This window comes from Gambusia affinis, linkage group LG02 (assembly GCF_019740435.1).
Source record: "Gambusia affinis linkage group LG02, SWU_Gaff_1.0, whole genome shotgun sequence".
Lineage (NCBI taxonomy): Eukaryota > Metazoa > Chordata > Actinopteri > Cyprinodontiformes > Poeciliidae > Gambusia > Gambusia affinis.
Genome location: NC_057869.1, coordinates 9,335,670 through 9,356,023, shown reverse-complemented (window position 1 = coordinate 9,356,023; position 20,354 = coordinate 9,335,670). Strand labels below are relative to the sequence as shown.

Genomic DNA, 20,354 nt, shown 5'->3' with positions numbered 1-20,354 from the left:
TACCTGGACATTCTGAGAGATTGTGCAGAGAAAAATTATCATATATCCTTTTCTGTGGTCGCTCTAACCTTGAGAAATGTTATAAAAGACTAAGAGTTGTCTTTTGACCTATTTGGGAGGAGTTGTATAAAGTGTTGACTGAAATGTTTCCATGTGCTCAAATTAAAGATTTAATTTCTCATTTTTCCACTCTGAGATTACGCCACTGCAATAAAAGATTAATTTTGTGTGCTTTTCACACAATTTACCGGAGTCAAATGCGTCATTTTAGCTCTACCTAGCAGTTGGGAGGATTGGGCTTGTTATGCATAGTTAACAGAGCAGCATTAAAGGAAAGCTTCACCCAGGCTGTCAGGACAACTGCAGTTTATACCGGGGTAAAAGTCAGTGAGGGTTTACTCTGTAACATCCTTTTTAGTGCATTCCTGTCTGCAATTGCTCAAATAAATCATGGCAATGCTGTAGCAGAAACCATAATAGAGAGCATCCCCTCTGTGGGAGGAGACCACTTTCTAAAGTATATAATCTTCAGTGTAAAGTGATCTGGGCACATGCCTGCCTCTGGATCTTGTCTTTGTGTTTCTAGCCGTGCTTTCAAGCTGATTTTGGCTGAAATTGCACCAGTAGAATGAGGTTACACAAGAGCCTGCTTACACCTTTTACTGGGTCAACTCCGCACCAGCTGAGATGACTGATAGAAGAAATTTATTTGAAAAAGGCCAGATCAAAAGACAGATTTGAGATCCAGATCAGTATACTCTGAACTGGTTTGGGCTACATTTATATCCACATTGATTATTTGGTTTAGCAACTGTCTGTTAGCTGTTTGACTGAATCAGACTTATAAAGAAAAACCCAAAGTTCGGATCAGGCTCCTTTTCCCACCATTAATCAAAAAGATTATTGCTGTCTGCTGCTGTCAGTGTGTGAAATTTTTGCTTTATTTGTATCTATCAAAGCTAATGGAAGTATTACAGTGCATAACTCAGCGTGCACAATGTAATACCCTATCTTTGGTCCTGTTTATTGTAATTTATTGGCTCTGGGTACACAAAATGTCAGACCCCACTGTCATGGTTGACGATACCCATACTGACTGTATCGGTAGAGGCCAAGAAGGACTGCCTGATCATGTTCATTCTGTTTTTATTATTATTGCACACTTTCAATGGCTGATTTACTGTAAAACATGTGGCCCAGCGCTGCTAATTTCAAATCATGCACACACAGGTTGAGCCAAAACTCGACACCAGAACACCATTAAAAAGACATAAATAACTTCAACATGGCAGCCATTTCACTCTAATACACTTACAGTAAACAATTAGTAAAAGAAAAGGCAACTAAACAATCCAGTTCTGCTTTTTATGATGCAATGGATACTATCCAAAGAATCAGTTTAGAGAATGAGCTCACATTAAAGTGGTACTCTTGATTACAGTTCAAGAATGTCATGTTGCATTGCCATTTTCCAGTGAACAGTTGTTGTTCTAGGGATCTGGAACCTTTCATCATACAAAGAGGCAGGTTTGGACCCAAAGGGTAAAATACAGTTAAAACCATGCTCACAATGCAGTGAGCATAATATTCCAACCACCTACCTTAAGGGATCTTTAAAGGCATGGACTCGACTAGACTTCTCATAGTTTGCTGCGGTATCTGGCACCAAGATGTTTGCAGTAATATTAAGCACTGGAGTTGTTCTAACTTGGTTCTCCAGGACTTCCCAACAGCTTGATTTGATAGAGAATTTGGATATCCAGTCTAAAGTGGTTGTTCTGCTTCTCAAACTATTTCCTTCCTGTTTCACTTCTTTGTTACACTATTGTTTGGTCTATCAACATATGTTTGAAGATGTAAAAAAGAGGCAAAATCTGAAAATGTTCTGAAATTTTTCAAGATCTATGTATGCAAGGCAGTGCAATTCAAAACTTTGCTATTAAATCAAAAGTTATCTACATTTTTGGACCAAAATAAGACATCTAACATTTTTCCAGTTAACGTTCTATTGAGGTCTTACACTTAGCCCATCCGCCTGCTAGAGATGAGCTCCTATGGCAATATAGAAATATGTGATCAGATTGAATTCATTCCCTATAAATAAAAAATCATCTAAGTAAAAATAATGAAACAGTCCAAGGGTACCTGAAGCTAATGGGAAACTTTCAGAGTATTTCTCTCTAACTTAGGATAACAGTGGCTTCCACTGTTTAAATAACTTAAATGAAGGCAACCAATCATGCAACAAAGACTCTTTTATATAAAAGCAGCTGTTACAGGTTGGACAAGTCCTGGTCTAAGTCCAACTGAACTTGATGGATATTCCTTTGTATGAAATGGTAGGAGCCATCAGGTCACCCCCACAAAGAGAGAGCAACATTAAGCCAATAATAATTAAATCAGAGCAGAAGAGGGAAGAACCAAATGGAGAAAAAGAAATTATGTCAACATCTAGTGAAAGTTTAGAATGATCAGAGAAATACAATGCTGACATTGGCCTAAAACTATGCATGCATGTCTCGAATCTCAAACAAAGTTTGCTGAGAGGATGTGAAAAAGGACGATGGCAGAGAGACAGTTTGTTAGAGTTGTGTCTTGTTTAATGAATAAATCCTGACTGACGTTAAAAGGCTGCACCTCGTTATTGGATAATATCCCAGCCCTCACACATCACTTGGGAGTCAGAATATTGTAATGTTGCTTTTAAATGAGACTAATAGTCTGCATTTGATGCCAATAAAATGCTTCTAACAGTTTTACATACACTGATGGAGTTCCAAAACAGTAACCTATATTTCATTTAAACTTTTTTTCAGTGCTTATGTCAAGTTGAATTGGCCTGCAGGCTCTCTTAACAGTTTACATTCACCTTCCAAAAGCAAAAGCATAAAGTGTTGATCCTGCTCTCCACTCTTCTGCCCATCAGAAGTTTCTGGGGCAGCTGCTGGTCTTGTGGGATATGACTCTTAAGGTTTATTTCTCAAAATAGCTCAAACTCAGTTATATTTGATGAAGAACGTCTGTGAACATTTTTCATGTCTTGCTGCAGAATCTCAATTGAATTTAGGTTGTTACACATAAAGTCGGTGTAATTAGAGCAGTTGTCCTTCTGTAAAGTGAACCTCTGATCCTTTCTCTATTTTTTTGCTACCTCTTATGATATAAAGAGTCAGATTCAATATATCAGTATGAAGCGGCCCTTTTACATGCAGAAAAAGTTTAAGTCTAGTGTGTTGATTCTTTTTCCTTAGGTTAGGATTCCTATTCTTCCTTATATCTTGTTATATGGCTGCCCAGCTTTACCCACATTCAAAGTGGCAAAAGGAAATACATTCTGTAGTAAAATGTAGTTTTTGTTTTTGTAGTTTTTGAAAGAAGCATGTACACAAAACCAAGCCAGCAGCACATAAAGTCATCCGACAGCACGTAAGAGTGCCCACATGACCAACACTTCATGAGAAAAACCTCAAGAATTTCAGGGAGGATTATTGTGGCAAAGGAGAAATTCAGACGACTCTCTGCAGAAGAAACAAGTCAAACTGACCTTAACAGGCGAGTGAGGCAGACCTTATGTACAATTTTCTGGCTCTCAAGTAGCAACATTTTCTCTTTAAAATGAACAAATCCAAAAAAATTGAAACTTAGATCAATTACAAAAGGTGGTTACTTGAAACTTTCATGGTCCTATCAGAGAAATGATACAAATCAAAGGCAGACTTCTTAAACCAGATAAACATTTATATTCATGCAAAGTGAAGAACTTTCAGCATCTGTAACACATTAACTCATCTCTGAAGACCAACTGACTGACGGATGGATTGACTGATTGACTGAATGAGTGTCAGTCTTAATCTCAGCGTTAATCCTCCCCTTTCTCCACATCACCTCCATGTCTGGCCTTATCCAACCTTCTCAACACTCTCAGCGACAAGCTGCAGATTAAAGCTACCCTCATCTGGATCTCATCAGTGTGGGCCAGTCGGTGTGTTTTATAGGTTATTTTTCATTCACAAGAAGGAGGCATGGAGGGGGACTCACTGTGATTTAAAGCTACATTGTAGGGAGGCTGGAGGACAATAAAAGCAACATTCTATCAAAAAGAGGTCTGTAGATGGGGCATCATTTTAAATCCCCTTCTGCCTCTCGCTCAAATGTCTGCATGAGTTTCGTATGTAATATTTGTACCGTGGCCACTTTCTAAGCCATTTCCTTGCTTTTTCGTTCCAGCTGTAATGTCTGTAAAATGTGGTGAATTGTTGTGGGCTGGCTGGACTAGTGTCACTTCCAAACATTAGAAATCATTTGTGGTAAAAAATAAAAAACAAAAAAAATAAAAAAGGAAAAGAAAAAATCTTCATATAAAACTCCTCCACCCTTTGTGACCCAAACCTCTGTGAGGAGAGTAACCATACATGCTCTACAACTGTAATCTAAACCAATCAGAGGGAAATGTTCTGAACTTCTTCTTCATTGTGCTTGTCAGTGGCAGGCTAATTACTTCACTGAGGTCTGTAACAGAATCTAATAAAACAGGAAAAGGAAGGGGCAATTAAGGGCTGTAATTTATGCATAAATAGGAAAGTAACCAAACGGAGAAGTCAACAGAAAGTTAAATATCTAAATGAAAAAGTAACCTAAAAAATAAGACGTCAATTTTGAAGGTTTTAAATAATTAAAAAGGGAAAAAAATACATAAGTGAAAGTTCAAAAGTAAATAAGTAAATCAAAATTAAATTAGATACGGAATGTATATAAATAAATTATGAATATATAAAATGTTTCACTGCATTTAAGTAATGATGGACAGTGTTTTCATCATTTATTTACTAATTTAATGATGGATGGATGGATGGATGGATGGAGGGAAATATGTGCACAAAGCATAATTTTCATGACAGACAGGAAATCAGACAAGCTATAGCAAGAGCAGCCTCCTTCACGTTCTTTTTTTTTGTGGATAATTACTATGCCTTTCACAGCAGTAGTTTGAAAGTAAAAAACACATTCCATTAGTAAAACAGCCTTCACTCATTTTAAGGGTGAGTGAACTGCAAGCCGGACTTCCTAATGAGTGTGTTTGGTGCCCCAGAACTCCACAGCTTTACTGTAAATGATCTATAGGTCACTCCATCAGCTGCACACATTCCTCTGTGTGGTCTGTTGTCCTCTGACTTCCAGATGTGAAATATCAACACTTCTCTCTGCTGCTATTCTTAAAACAAATGCAGTTGGTAGCACAACAGTTTACTCTGTTTACTTTTATTTGCCAGCCTGAAAATTTGCTTCTCAGTGGGGTTTTGTCTGGATAGAAGGAAGTCTTTATGCCGGCTATTTTGACACTTGTATTGTTCATTCATGCAATTTTATTCCTTTGAAATATTTTTTAAGTCATGCTGTGACTAACAAAGCTTTAAGAAATATTTCTTATGTTGTGTAGCTATGCTAAAACCTGCTGTATTGTTTACAAATAAATGCACTGTGGTTATTGGAACACAGAAAAAAAAAAGCTCATCCAGTAGAATAAGTTGTATTGAATAAGACAATTTGTTTCCTGATCATGTGAACAGACCTACATTTAATTTTTTCCTATTTTGCAGGAGGAAGTGCTGTGATGGATTCAGGTTTGTGATGGGCCAGTGCATACCTGAAAGTAGGTAAACCATACTCTGATCTGTTCTTACTAATGTGGAATTGAGCAAATAGAAATAATTGCAGAAAATTCCAACTGATCTAAAACAAGAGAAGTTTTGTCTGAGAGGAAACAAAAGTGATGCGTCTTATGTATGCACACTTCTGTCTAACTGCAGATTACAGACACAAGCTGACAATTTGAAGCATTTATTTCTATCAAATAGGATGTTTGCAGCTAATGAAAACATTTAAAATACATTATATTAATGTAGAAAGGTGTGCTTAAAGAAAAGAATATTTAGTAGCTGGTTGTAATTCTCCGTGGTGCTTTAGATTGAATAGATGAGCATATCAGAACTCATATTCTAATTTTTTTACTGTGATTTTACAATAGGTTTTAGAAACAGACTTTCATGTGTAAACTATACTGAAAGGGTCAGAAGAATTTCTTTACTTTTTCTGAAATTGAGCAGAAAATATATCAAAATATTTAAAAAATTCAAATAAAACCTCTACAAGATCTCCAGAAATACTAATAAACAATAAATCAAGGCCACTTTTAAAGTTTGGCTTACTTGTATTATATTTAAACATTTTTTCACATTGTTTGTGAAATGCATGAACTTTATTTTGCATCAGCCACTAGATGGTGCTGTGCCTCCAGGCTGAATATAAGCGCTTGCAATGGAGTGATTTAAAAAGAAAGAAATGCGTATTGTGGTGAAATCAAACATTATGGGCATTAACCAGGAGAATATTACTTCCAGAAAAGTAAACATTATTGTGTTGCTCTGTTACACAAAATCTAAAGAGTTAAAGGCAGCAGCAGTTTCAAAAACAAGGCCCTTAGGGGTCAGATTGTAGATTTCATGTTCGCTTTACACTGAAATAACACAATCCAGCTCAACATTGCGATAACAGTCTTAAAGTATGTTGCAGCAGATAAATTTTATATGATATTGTAAAAGTTAATTCATAAATTGTGGTTTAAATTGTGTCAGATTTGGAACTTTAATCTAGCATGATTTTGTCAAAAATAAAATATTAGAAACTAAAATTTAGACTATGAGTTCTAAAGTAGATAGTGCTCACTATCTAAGCACACTACAGAGAGGTATCTTACTATGATAACCATGAGGAAAAAAAATCACATGATTTCACTGTGAAAAATGTAATACCATTTAATTGTTCTTATTTTAAATAGTGCACAAACAGTTGCTCCTACTTGTTCTAAACTGATGTACTGGTTTTTACAATTATAATGTTGTTTATGCCATTCTATATATTGTAGTTTCTAACTTTAGTTATAGTATTCATATGCTTCTTTCACTTTACAGTTTTTTTTTTCTTGTTATATTTGTGGTGTAACACAATAAAAGGGGGATTTTAGCTCGTTGATAAGTTGTATAAGTTTGACTGACTTGATATTTTCTTCCATGAGCTGCTGGAGCATTTCCCAGTAATGGAATGAGTTGGTCTTTTCTTATTGTCTTCAGGTGTGGATGTGTGCGCCGTGTCACCCTGTGAGCAGCAGTGCACAGATAACTTTGGTCGAGTCGTCTGCACATGTTACCCAGGTTATCGCTTTGATAGGGAGAGACACCGCACCCACAAGTCTCCCTACTGCATGGGTCAGTATGGCTCTCTCTTAGTTTTGCTACATGCGTCATCACCAGAGTTCCTATAACGTATTGCCTCTAATAACACAGAAATTTTGATTTTATTTGAACAATGAACACCTCTAGTTTCAGCCTCCACAAAGTATTCTGTGTAAATCATATTATGCATGTAAAATATCAGACGTCTTGCAGATTTTATTGGTTTTCATGTCGCAGTTTATAGCTGTACTTCCTCTCTTTGTCTCTTTGCATGTTTTAATCTACATACAGATATCAATGAGTGTGAGGTCTCTGGTAAAAGTCTATGTGACCATGAATGTGTGAACACAGTTGGGAGCTTTCTGTGCCGCTGCCGCACCGGTTACATCCTGGCACCAGACCAGCGGTCCTGTATCCTAGTCCACAACTGTGAGTTGACATATGTTTTCTGAAACTGATCTGGGTATTTTGAACATATACAAAAAATATTTGGCATATATTGTTTGTCTCTTCCACTTGATCATTGTTATCTACTGCCCATAGTTGACTGTTGTTAGGAGTCACGCCACAGTGTTCAATTTTATCTCTCAGTTGTGCCCTGAAGAACTTTTGTACCTTTGCATGTTCAATGAGCGCCACATTTTGGTTTGATTTTCCATCCACAGAACATTGAAGGAAAAATTGTGACACCCCCTCAGGTTTTGTATAGTTTCACCTTTGTAAAGAAGTATGGTTATGCACCTTTGTTACTAGCGATACTAGTAACAAAGTCTGGCTTAAAACTTTTTAAATGGTGCCAAAATAAAGGCCTATTTCCCTTTTTTTTTTTTTTTTTTTTTTAAGGAATTTGGACTACATTTGACAAATTATTTAAACACTATAATTCTACAAAAAAAAAGAACAAAGATCCTTTAGAATACAATGGAGAAACCTTTCTTCTATTTGGGAAAACACAAGATTGAGCATTTTTAAAGCTTCTTACCTTTGGGAACGTAGTCCTCAGAATAGCCTGATGTTTACAGATTCTTTAAAACACAAGTAGTAACTTGCCTCATTCTTAAGACTCAAAGTCGTGTTTGCAAAAACATTAGTAGTGCGTATCCTGTTTAAATGGGTGGCTTTCACCAAACAGAAGATAAAGAATGTTTGTTTTGTCGTGCAGTGAGTTCTTCAGGAAAGTCCGACACCTTGATGAGTGCTGGTTCCTGCTCGTTCACGTGTCAAGATTTCATGAACATGAAAAGCAGCCTGTTTCAACTCAAGCTGCGGCTGGGAAATACACAGTCGCACAACCAGGTAAGAAATCTGTCACATTTAAAGCACTTGAGCCAAAAATATCATAAGAACATTTTAATTTTATGCTGAGGGATGACAAGTGAGCTTAATGTCAAGGCTTAAGATCACTCTGACTCGAATTTAACTTCAGGCTAATGCTTCCAAAATCTTCTGGTGTGTTTGCAGGTATCTGGTCTGGCAAACAACAGCAACAAGCCAATTCGAGCAGGAAAAAGTACGGACAGCCCCTGTCTTCCTGGATTACCTGGCCCTCCAGGTGCTCCTGGTCTCCCAGGTAAGAATGAAATGACAAGGATGCTTGTGACAACTCAAATATAACATATGCAAAACATTTTATGGAAGAGATTAAAACCATAGTAGTTATCATGAAAATTATTTTATTTAGACAAATTAGAGTGGCATTTTGTTTCACTTTAATATTATCACCCACTCCTCCATTTTACTTTTACTCCATTTTATAAAATCTGCCTGTCTTCATCAGGGCATCCAGGAGATCCAGGAAGCAATGGAGATCCAGGGGAAAGAGGTCCACCTGGTCCAAGGGGTCCACGGGGAGACATGGGGCCCATGGGACCAGAACCAGACCTCAGGCACATAAAGAGGGGCCGCAGGGGACCAATGGTAAGAAAAATCCAAAAAAACAATCTACGGTATAGGTCACTAATTCAGAGCATTAAATATACATTAGATCAAAAACTTAATCAAACACTCCTGCACATCATAAAACTAGAGGACATGATGAGTTTATGGCACAGCTGTTCCACCCAAAATACCCCCTTTTTTCTGCTTCAGTTCACATGCATTACTTTATATTTCAATAAAACGTAGGCAACCTTTCAATGGTATTGCAGTTCACAAAGAGTGGAGTTTTCTCCATTAGTACGAACATATCAGTGATAACTGCAGATAAAATAAAGAACCTGCACCTCTGAAAACAAGTCAGTCTTTTAAAGAACTGAGGATTTCATTGGGGAGTTTATTAGGACAGTGGAGAAGGATGCCACAGGATTTCTGCTTTGAAAAAGTATTCGTCTGCCTAAAGATTTTCCACATTTAGGTTAAGAACAGCTATAAACTTCAATGTGTTTTACTGGGTTTTTATGTGATGGGAAACAAGAAAATCAGTGTTTTCAAACTAACCTATAAATAAAATTCTTTAAATTGTGGCTATATTTGTATGCTGACTCCCTTAATCTGACACTGATGAATAAAATCCATAAGTAACCTAATAGAAAAACTACTAACAGCATTCTGAAGTCCAAGGAACAGCAGGTTGGTCAGGGAGGATATAAGTCAATCCACCACTTCAAAATCCAATATGGCTGCCTTGTATGTGACACTTGATAGCTACAGTAAAAAATTCTTTATTTGCACTGCAGATGATTTGTGCTTGTTTGGTGAATATGCTTTAATAAAGTCAAAATGTTCTTATCATTTTAACAGGGACTGCCCGGGGCTCCAGGAAGAGACGGATTAAAGGTTGTGATAGTACATGTTTGTTTTTAATTTTGTATCTCTTCTTGATTCTGCATTTATATGCAGCTGCAGTCGCCATCTGGTGCCTGTGTTGCCTTAATGCAATGCAGACACTTAGCTGCTACTCTGTCTGCTCTAACATTGTAGTATCCATATAACACGTGAGATTTTATAAGAATACAAAGATCACCCTGTAGCATATAAACACTAACCACAAACTCTGAGTTGGACACCATAACTTGCAGATCCTTATTTAGCATCCATTTGGTCCATTTTGTGTACAATGGGTTCCCTCATGGGAACCTACTGATTACTTAATAAAAACCCAACTCAATTCAGGTGTATTCACTTTATTTGCACTACAATGGCAGCAGATCTCCACAAAAGTCATCTGTTGATTCTTTTCAAAGTGCACAATAAATAAATGAGTAAATATTCTATCAGTTCCTTTGATTCAGTTGACTTTATGTGGATTAAATTTAGGCTTGTTCTATCAAATCCAACCTATAAATTGTAATTCTGTGTTTAATTTTAATATTTTGTGAGCACACATAGATAGCTTAAATTATTAGATTGGTACTGTTTCTTATTCATCTTTAGCTACTTTGACTCTTAAATTCCCAAGTGAAGCTCCACATGTGTGATAATATTCTCTGTACAACATTCACTCTTTAAGCAGTTGAGAGAAACTGGTTCATCTTTGCTGTTTCCTACCAACAGGGTGACAGAGGAGCTCCAGGACCCAGTGGACCCCCTGTGAGTATAACCAAGTGAATTCCTTGATATCAGCCTCTTCTGCTACTTCTGAATCTAGAATCAGACATTCACTACATCCCAATCCTTCCTGGTTTTAAAGGCATCTGCAGACCCTATCATTAACACCATGCTCATTTTTACTTAGATATTAGTCCAATGACATTACCTACAGGTGTTTTATACCATGTGCTATCAGCTTCAGAAAATAACTACTGCTGGAGATTTTTTTTATAAAAGTAATGGTAGAAATTGTGTGACAAAATCTAGACAGTGATACATGATGTTGACTTTAATTGAAAAACAATTGACTGGGATTTCCACCCAGTAAAAAATCTGTACCTAGCAATTACCTGGGTATTTTTGTCTGCCTGGGGGCCAATGCGAGTTTCAGTAAATTGTTTGTGAATTTACACTTGTTTCCCAGTAGGTGGCAGTGTATGCAGCGTCATCTCTAGTCAAAAAAGTAACCTTAATGCAAAGTTTTGAATAGGTGTCCACTGTACTGACCATGTTCTGTAATATGGTTTAAAACTTGCATATATTCACAATCAAGAGAATTATTTAGACTTTTATATGATTTTTTTACAGGGACCACCTGGCTCCTTCGACTTCCTTTTGCTAGTGATGGCTGACATCCGTAATGACATCATTGAGCTCCAGGAGAAGGTGTTTGGCGAGCGGAGGGGAATCTCCCTAGACAGTCCTCCTCATTCCAGCGGGGAGGAGGATTTTGTTGAATGGTCCTCTGGACAAGGAGATCTCAAAACCTGAGCCTTTCACAGTCATCTAAGAGATCGTCATTCATGCATTCGAGGCCAGAAAACCAAACACAGTGCCTACCTTTTAGTTTTGTTCAGAACTACCCCACTCCATTAGCAACCTCCCAGAAAATGAACATACCACTGTATGGAGCAATGAGTCTTGTTGGAACTCTGACAATGCTCCAAACTATGCCAATTAGAGATAGCAGACATTTAAAAATTCTCTCAAACTGCTGCCAACGCAGTTTTGCTGCTTTTCATTTCTGCGAGTGTGTAAAAACCCTGTGCGTGCAGGGCATCATGTGAGAAAGATACATTATGAACCCGCCTGTCTGAGCCTCTGAGCTCTGCCTTTGAGCTGAACCACTTCAAACGATGACTTTTATCGTCTGCATCTCTTCCTCTTCCTGTGTCCGTCCATGGAAGCTCTGCTTTGCCACTGATGAATTGCCTGTGGGGGCATCGGTTCCGAAAAAAGAAAAAGGATTACAACATAGGATCTGCACGGTTTGCTTTTCCTGCACCTGTAGTGTCCAGTGCAGAGGTTTGACCTTTGCAGCCGTTCTTTGAGGAAACTCAGGAAATATTTCATGAGATTCATGAGCATTGTGTTGTTATGATTGTACAAAAATCAATTGGGGCTTCATTTTTTATTAGAAAAGAACTCTATGCAACAAGTAAAAACTCGTGGCTTCTGTTGCTTTAACATTATGATGCAGGAATTAAATACAAAAGATGGTTACTGACATTTTTATACGTAAATAATATAACACAATTGATATTTAAAATACACTTTTATACTCAGTATTTTATATCAAATTGTATTGCTTATGTAAACAAGTTACAAGTTCTCTCCTAGATATAATCCATACCCAGCAGATGTATTATAGAAAACTTTGAAAATAGTATTTTTTTTTTAGTTTTCCAAGCAGCTGCAAGGTACCATAGTGAATTCTTTTGATTATGGTTTTGTGAAAAGAAAAAAGTGTGAAACAAAACTCAATCTGAAAGCTGAATCTATTTTTAAAACATCATATTTTATTGCTTGCTTTAATGACTAATCCTAAACACGAGTCGGCTTTCTCTGGAGGTTCTTTTAAAAATGTTTGAAAGTAGATCACAATGACTTGCAAAGGAATGGAAACCCATAAATACCTACGCAAAGCTCGGGACACACAATGCCTTTTTTTTTTTTTGTCTGAATTTACCCCAAATTTCCATTTGAGGAAAATCTGTCGGCCTGGATTGTTGTGGTCAGGCAACACAAACAGTTGTTCTTCTCAGAATACGTGATAACTGTTTAAAAAGAGCATAAAAGGAAAATCCAAATGAAACTGAAGGGTTTTTTATATTTTAAAGTTGATTGGATCATCTAGAAATTTTCACAGATACACTGTACAACTGCAAGGGTAAAAATCTAACATGATCCTGGAACCCATTGAAATTAAAAAGAGAATAAACATGCCATTTAAACTCTATTGATCTTTTCTAGTCAAGAAATGCCAAAAAGAAAGGAGCATTTGACCTTAACTTGTCTATGTCAGAGTGATACTCATGGATCTTAAACAAATGTCATCATGCCCAGTCAAAAGGATGAGAAGTTTTCTGTTCAAAAACCACAGCACATATGAACTATTAAGTATGGTTTAGGATCTGTGATTCTGTGGGTCTGTTTCTTTTCCAAAAGCCTTAGAAACATTAGAGTGCAATAAATCACAAACTCTTTCAAAGTCCAGGACATTAAAGGGAAAAATTGCTGTGGCCTCTTCCAGTAAACAGAAAGTCTGTGAAAGTGTTTTAGAAAAATAATGGCCCAAAGCAAATCCACACAGACACAAAATCAAACTTCTTTTATAATCATCTTGTTCATCAGACCTTAATCATCTGGAAAATTGTGAGATGAAATAAAGATGAGTAAGAAGAAAGAACTTTGTGTGATTTAGAGAGATTGTGCAAAGAGGCCAGTGATCACTCTGGCTGCAGGCTCCAGTCTCATGAGTTCTGATCATTGGAGATCAATCAGTGACTGGCAAGAAGAGGATGTATAGAATATTGACAGCACAGGTACAATTAGAACTTTCAGTGGGGATTTAGTCAAGAGCAAAACAAATGAGTTCTTAAGTCAATGTTTAGACTATTTTAAAGAAAAATCTGTGAGATAATGCTGCTGTAATGAAAGATCAGTTTATTTGAATGCTTTTCACACAACAGTAGCACTGGCGCCAACATCTGTATGTATTTGTTGAATATTTAACAAATCTAATAAATTGAATACAGCAATACTTGTTGCTATTTTGCAAGCATGCAGATGTTCCAACATAAATAGTTGGAACTAGAAAATCTTTCACTCAGAAAAAATGTTTCTATGAAAGCTTTTGCTATTCAAACTTCAAAGATATTCCCAAAATTACAGGTTAGATACTTTAGAGCCAAACCCAGCTGAGAAAGCTTTGTGAGGTAAATCAAACTGTGAAGCAGTGATTTTCCACTTTAACAATTTGTGATCATAAAGCCCGCAGCACTGCCAGCAGAGGGTGCTATAAGTTACTAATAAACTCCAAAAAAAATCCTTCCAAGAACTTAACTTTACCCAGTGAGGTTTTCATTTGTTTTGTCAAATTAGTTTACCATGCAAATAAATATCTAGTTCTTCAATCTCTCAGAAGGAGTTAAATATATCAAACATTCACAATTATCATGCCTTTACACTAATGTGGCAAGATATTTTTTCTTGCAGTATATACATTGTGGAAAAGGTAGAGGTCAGAGGTCAGTGCATTTGAATAGAAAGAGTTGGAAGGATGATCACTGGCCATATTCTGTAAGTGAGGAACTGTTTGGGCTTCAACACACTACCAAATTATAAGTAAAGAAAAAAAAAAGGTAATTAAACTTTCAGGATTTAGACAGATGCTACGATTTGATTCACACCGTTGGATCGGAGTATTTTTAAAGTTTTAATCCCAACAGTTCCAGTATATTCTTTTGTATTTTATCCTGCAATCAAATCAAATGCATTTTCACATGGATTTTGCTGATATGAAATATGCGGGTGCATTTTTTATTTGTCTTCTAGTGCCTTTGCGTGCATGTTACAGGTTTCTCACCTGACAGCTCCACCCCCTGCCGTGCGGTCACAGCTCTCAGTACACTCTCTGGCAGGTCAACCGGGATCAGGAAAGACAATGTGAAACAATTTGAAAACCGAGTCAGCAAGAGAAAGGCAAGGGACTGAAAGAGATGATCTCATTTCCTTCACTGCTTGTCATGCAATGGGAAGCTTTGCTCTCAGTCTGTAGGGGACAGCAGAGACAAAGTTCTTGTAGCATTAGGATTAATACACCAGTTGCATCTATTGAAATGTGGAAAACAGCACAACAAAAACAATACTATATTTATTTAAGCATACAAGAGTATCTTAAAGAAAATATATAATTTAACAGCTAAGTTATTTCAGTAATTTATTTCAAAAGGTGAAACACATACATTAAGCAGATTCATTACACACAGTATTATATATTAGTAATTCATTTATGTTAATTTGGCTTTCTGTAGCTTAGAACTTATGAAAGCACTACATTCAGTTTGTTCAAATAGCAGCATATTCAAGATATTCATGGAAAGTTGGGTGGAAGGAAAAGGTGTGCTGGGTAACAACAGGGAAAACATACTTCAACTTAATGTTATTGGGTTGACCATGTTGGATAGTCCATGCAGATCTTACCCGGGTTCGACATCAACAATGAATAAAACACTTCAAAGTCAAGTGTTCTGGCAAGCAGTGTTCTGGAACTACTTTCTAGATATCTAAAGATATGATACACACCACTATATTCTGACTATCCTGAATAATATGTCCATTTACATTCTGACTAGTAAGAAGAAAAATCTATCTTTAATTATATTTTGTTGACTTAAAACGCCTTTCAACATATCTAAAATGAAGGATCACACTTAATACAAATACAAATCAGGGTTTTGCAAACTTAATGGTGACTAGTCAAAATTACATTTTTAGATATTTAAATTACTGTACCACTGAGCTGTCCAAACATTCACCTGCAGAATTCAAACAATTTCTGAAAATGCCACAATCCAGAAAGAGCTCAATATGGGATATGAGGAAAAGGTAAACTTTGTGAACTTGAAGACTCTCAAAAATAAGAAAAGATACTTCTTTTTTTTTCTGATACACACATTACACTTAAAACAGCTTTGGAAAGGTAAGAGTGCCTCTATCAACCCATTCCCAAAGTGACAAAAGAGGATTTTCTTTTCTTTTTTATTGAAATTTCCAAATGCTAAGTAAATCTGGAATGTTTTGACCAGACAGAGTAATTATTGAAGATATCAGTGATATCATTCAGAATGTTAGTTCACAATATCTGAACTAGAAAAGTAGTCTAGATTAAAAATATTCAAGATCTCTCTAGTTCATTTCAAGTCTAATTCTTAAAGTCAAAAAGACAGTTCTAGATATCGCCAAGTTAGTTTTGCCTAGTTATTATTAGCTTTCAAGTTATTTGCATTTTAGTTTCTGCTAGTTGAATCTTATGTATTGTCTATTTAAAAGTACATCTGAGAAATTTCTAATATTGGTGTTATTCAAGACATATTTAACTGAAATTATGAATTGTCAGGACAAAAAGCAAAGTATCTCAAAGTTACTCATGACTAGTCATAATTTAACTGTCAATATGAACTTTTGTAGAAATCTTGAATTGTTGGCTCCATACAACTTCACAGTAAATCAGATGTCATTTATACTACTTAGAATGTAATTAGAGATATCTGCAATAGGTAATTGTGTTGAGTCAAAAAGTATAGAGCTATTTTAATTAACTAGGATATTCTAGTTAAATCAGTTTCAGATGTCTGGCTTATAGTCCTGTGTTGGGTGTTTAGTATTTATTTTCCAGACCCTTTTCTATGCTTATGGGCTCCACACACAAATGTTGACTGTGACCTCAGCACTGAGAGGATGGCGAAGAAACATCCATTCAAGAGTGAAGAGGAAATTGACAAGGGGTAAATTGGCTGTAGTCAATGTTACTACTGAACCAGGAGCAGCATCAGAGGCCTCTTACCTGGCCTTGTTTGCTTTAAGTTAGGAAAGTTTTCACATTCAGTGACAGTTTGGAGAGTCACGCCATCTGCAGACTTTGGCCTACTGTATTTAAGCAAGCCAATAGTCAGCATAACCATGTATCAGAAAGTTATACAGCACTTTCTGCTTCCTTCTACTGACAAGCTTTATGGAATTGCTGATTTATATATATATATATATATATATATATATATATATATATATATATATATATATATATATATATATATATATATATATATATATATATACAGTAGGGCCTCTGCCAAAAGCAGTGCCAAACAAACATTAAGTTTGCTTGTTTGGCCTCATATATATATATATATATATGTATATGTATATGTGTACTTTAATTATATGCATCTGTGTGTAAGTATCCACATAATTTGTGAGTTTAAGTTTTTATATAGGATTATTGAAACAAATGAAATTTATGATGGAGATCCACCTACATTGTAAAGTTTTATATCTTCAGAGATTAATAAAAACTAATTATTTTTTTTGTTGTTGTAACTGATCATATGAAATAAAACTACCTCAACATAGCTAATAACGAGTCACGAAAAGAAATGATAATTAAACTCTCAAGAATTAGATTGATGCTAACGTGAGACACAGAAGACTCTGCTGTTCTTTATCCTTCAGTCAAAACAAAAGAAATGCATAAATTTTTTCTGATATGAAATATGCAGCGTGTGTTCGTGTCCTAGTACCTTTGCGTGCATGTTACAGGTTTCTCACCTGACAGCTCCGCCCCCTGCCGTGCGGCCACAGCTCTCAGCACAATCTCCAGCAGGTCAACAGGGATCAGGAAAAACAATGTGAAACAATTTGAAAACCGTGTCAGTAGAGAAAGGCAAGGGACTGAAAGAGATGTTCTCATTTCCTTCAGTGCTTGTCATGCAATGGGAAGCTTCGCTCTCAGTCTGTAGGGGACAGCAGAGACAGAATCAACAGACTTCACATTGCAGCAGTAGCATAGTGAATAATACACCTGTTTTATCTATTGAAATGCAGGAAACAGCATAAGAAAAAGCAACCATATATTTATTTAAACAGATATCTCAATAAAAATGTAGTTTAAAGATTGTTTACTTTAGTGATTTAATTCCACAAGTGGAACTCATACATTGAACTAATTTTTCCCTTTTCTGTCACTGTTGGCTATGACTTCAACACTGAGAAGATGGTGAAGCAAAAACTATCGATGTCTGTGAAGTTCTTAATAAAATTTCTACATTCAGTGATGCTTTTGAGAACCATGTTATTTCCTGGCATTTGGTCCACTGTTTTTAAAACAAGTCCACTGAGACTCCTGGCACCATAAAAAAAAACTGAATTTATCAGATTTTCAACCCAAACTCATGGGATGCCAGACTCCAGATATGTTGTACAATGAGCTAAGTTGTGCAACTATCTGCTGACATCTTTAGATGACAATAAAGATACAACTCCCAAAGCTTAGCCAGATGTTTCCTAGTATGAAAGGAATTTCCGCACTGACACACTGTGGCCACCCATAAATGCATCTCTTGCACGATGTTACTGCTGCTCCAAAAAGTCTGATTCTGTTAGCATGTGTGTGTGTAAATGTGTGCAGTGTGCAGTGCATGAGTGTGATCAAAACTAAGAGTCCATAAACTTGGAGTGTGTTTGAAGATGTTCAAGGGCATCAACAGGGAGTTAATATGGTGATCATAGCACTTTGAGCCATACTTCCCTATTGTTTCTTTCGGTAATTAGGCAGCACAGCACAAGAGCCTACTTTGCAATATGACATTATTACAGGAACATGTTAGCAATTTTATGAGGTTTATGAAAAAGAAGATATAAAAGTACTGAAATAATTATAGAACCTTGGAACTGCCTGGTGGTAAGAACAACAGCAAATGCCTATTTATTTGGGGGGAAATATTCTTTGTTTCATTCTGTTCCCAATCTGTTTTCACACGTTTCCTGTTGCCCTAAAGTATCTCTCATCTAAGAGGTTTCAAAACCATTTTATACACATAACTTATTCTTCAATAAACATAAACACCTTCCGTCTATTCACTCAGAAAAACTTTGCCAAATTTTAGGAACACCTTTTATTGTTATAAGTGGAAAAGGGAAACCCCTATAAGAGAAAAACCTTATTCAAACGTGTTCTATTTTTGAGCTACAAAGTGAATCCAGTAGATGACTTATCACATCAGGTGGAACCCTTTGCTGGTGCGTCAGTTTTTTAGTCACGTACACATTAAAAATAGCTCCTCTTGTTTAACTTTCAAGATACATTAGCAAGCTTTTGATGCAGGTTCTCAGAGAAGGTTGACATAGCTGTGATTTTATCACTCACCTATTTTTTTCCATGGTAAGCTTCAAAGAAACCACCATGAGAGGGGACACATAGATGAAAGGAATTTCTTTTTTTAAAGTGGGCGCTGCCTAAAATAACATAAATTCAGCACATGTTTGATACAGACCAGACAACATGGCATATTTTAGAGTATTGTCTGTTATTTGCACGTAAAATATTTGGAGGGTACAGGGTAATAGATCAAAATTATGGAAGGACATAAATGTGAAGTGAAGCTTAAATCATTCCTGGTTTGAAATGTTTTATGTTTGCTTGTTTTTTTTCAAATAATGGGCAAAAATTGTTAAATTAAGTAGTCAGTTCTTGGCATAATTTACACCGTGCCATAGTCTTTCGAGTTTGAATGAATAAACAGTTTTCAGTCAACGGGTATTATATAAGTAATGTACTTTGAAATTCTTTTCATCTTTATTTATAACCTGTTTGGTGTATCCCTATTCTTCATTAGAAAGTTTGTTCACTTATGTTTTCTGGGGGAAAGAAATGCCATCACAGAAGAGTTGCTTGATTAAATTACACATGGGGTTATGACTCTACTTACTTTTTTTTTTTTTTTTCAAATATATATATAAAAAAATGGTTCCCCTTCACTTCAGTGCATTTATGTGCTCCTAATGTGTTCATTCTGATTTTACTGATATTCACATTTAGACTAGAGAAAGAGCTGATTACAACAATGGGAGATCTTTGACTTTTCAGTTCTGAAAGTGAAATGGAGATTATACTGCTTAACATCAAATAACCAACCTCACCAATTTCTAATAGGACAATTCTGATACAGTTAAAAATACTTTGCTTTTGTGCCTTTCTATTGACTCTGCATGAAAAAACACTTGCTATTGTGAACTTCACCTGTTTCTCCTGGGGAATGTGACACGGCAATAACTTGCAGAGAAATTGGTAGCAAGTAACCATTTTTTTACCAGCATACATAAGTCCTTTAATTATATTTCTGACTTTTATAATTTATGATCTTTCTTACAAATTTTATAAACAAAAGTAGTAATTCTGTTTTGGGGCTTTTCATGTGTACCAAACCTTATTTCAAGCGAACCTTAAAATCATATAAATTTTGGTCCATTCTTTGCCACCTTCACAGTCTGAAATTAATCCAAAAATACCATGATGCACCTCACAATCATTCTTCATTTAATGTCCCCCATTATGCGCCAACATGCATTTTTGAAATGATATTTTAATGTATCTATTCAATTTTCTCCTGTTGTCTTTGCTCGCATATTATATATCTTTAGAAAGTTCTAAAGCTGCTATAATGTTAGAGTAATAAATCGTCCTGCCTTATATGTTGTAAATAAATTCTAAAATGCTAAAAAAAAAAGTCTAAAGTGTGGATATAAGTACATCTTCAC

At 36.0% G+C, this 20,354-nt stretch overlaps 1 protein-coding gene across 1 annotated transcript in view; it reads left to right on the top strand.

Annotated features, from left to right (window-relative positions):
• The window catches only part of LOC122824960 (collagen and calcium-binding EGF domain-containing protein 1-like), a 33,296-nt gene extending 20,614 nt beyond the window's left edge, over window positions 1-12,682 (top strand). Inside the window, exons 3-11 of the mRNA XM_044105932.1 lie at window positions 5,598-5,650; window positions 7,128-7,262; window positions 7,521-7,658; window positions 8,392-8,525; window positions 8,691-8,799; window positions 9,007-9,146; window positions 9,969-10,004; window positions 10,722-10,757; window positions 11,346-12,682. Of these exons, the coding sequence (XP_043961867.1) occupies window positions 5,598-5,650; window positions 7,128-7,262; window positions 7,521-7,658; window positions 8,392-8,525; window positions 8,691-8,799; window positions 9,007-9,146; window positions 9,969-10,004; window positions 10,722-10,757; window positions 11,346-11,528 (964 nt within the window). The 3' untranslated portion in view covers window positions 11,529-12,682. The remainder of the gene's footprint in view (window positions 1-5,597; window positions 5,651-7,127; window positions 7,263-7,520; window positions 7,659-8,391; window positions 8,526-8,690; window positions 8,800-9,006; window positions 9,147-9,968; window positions 10,005-10,721; window positions 10,758-11,345) is intronic.
• Window positions 12,683-20,354: the final 7,672 nt, after the last annotated feature.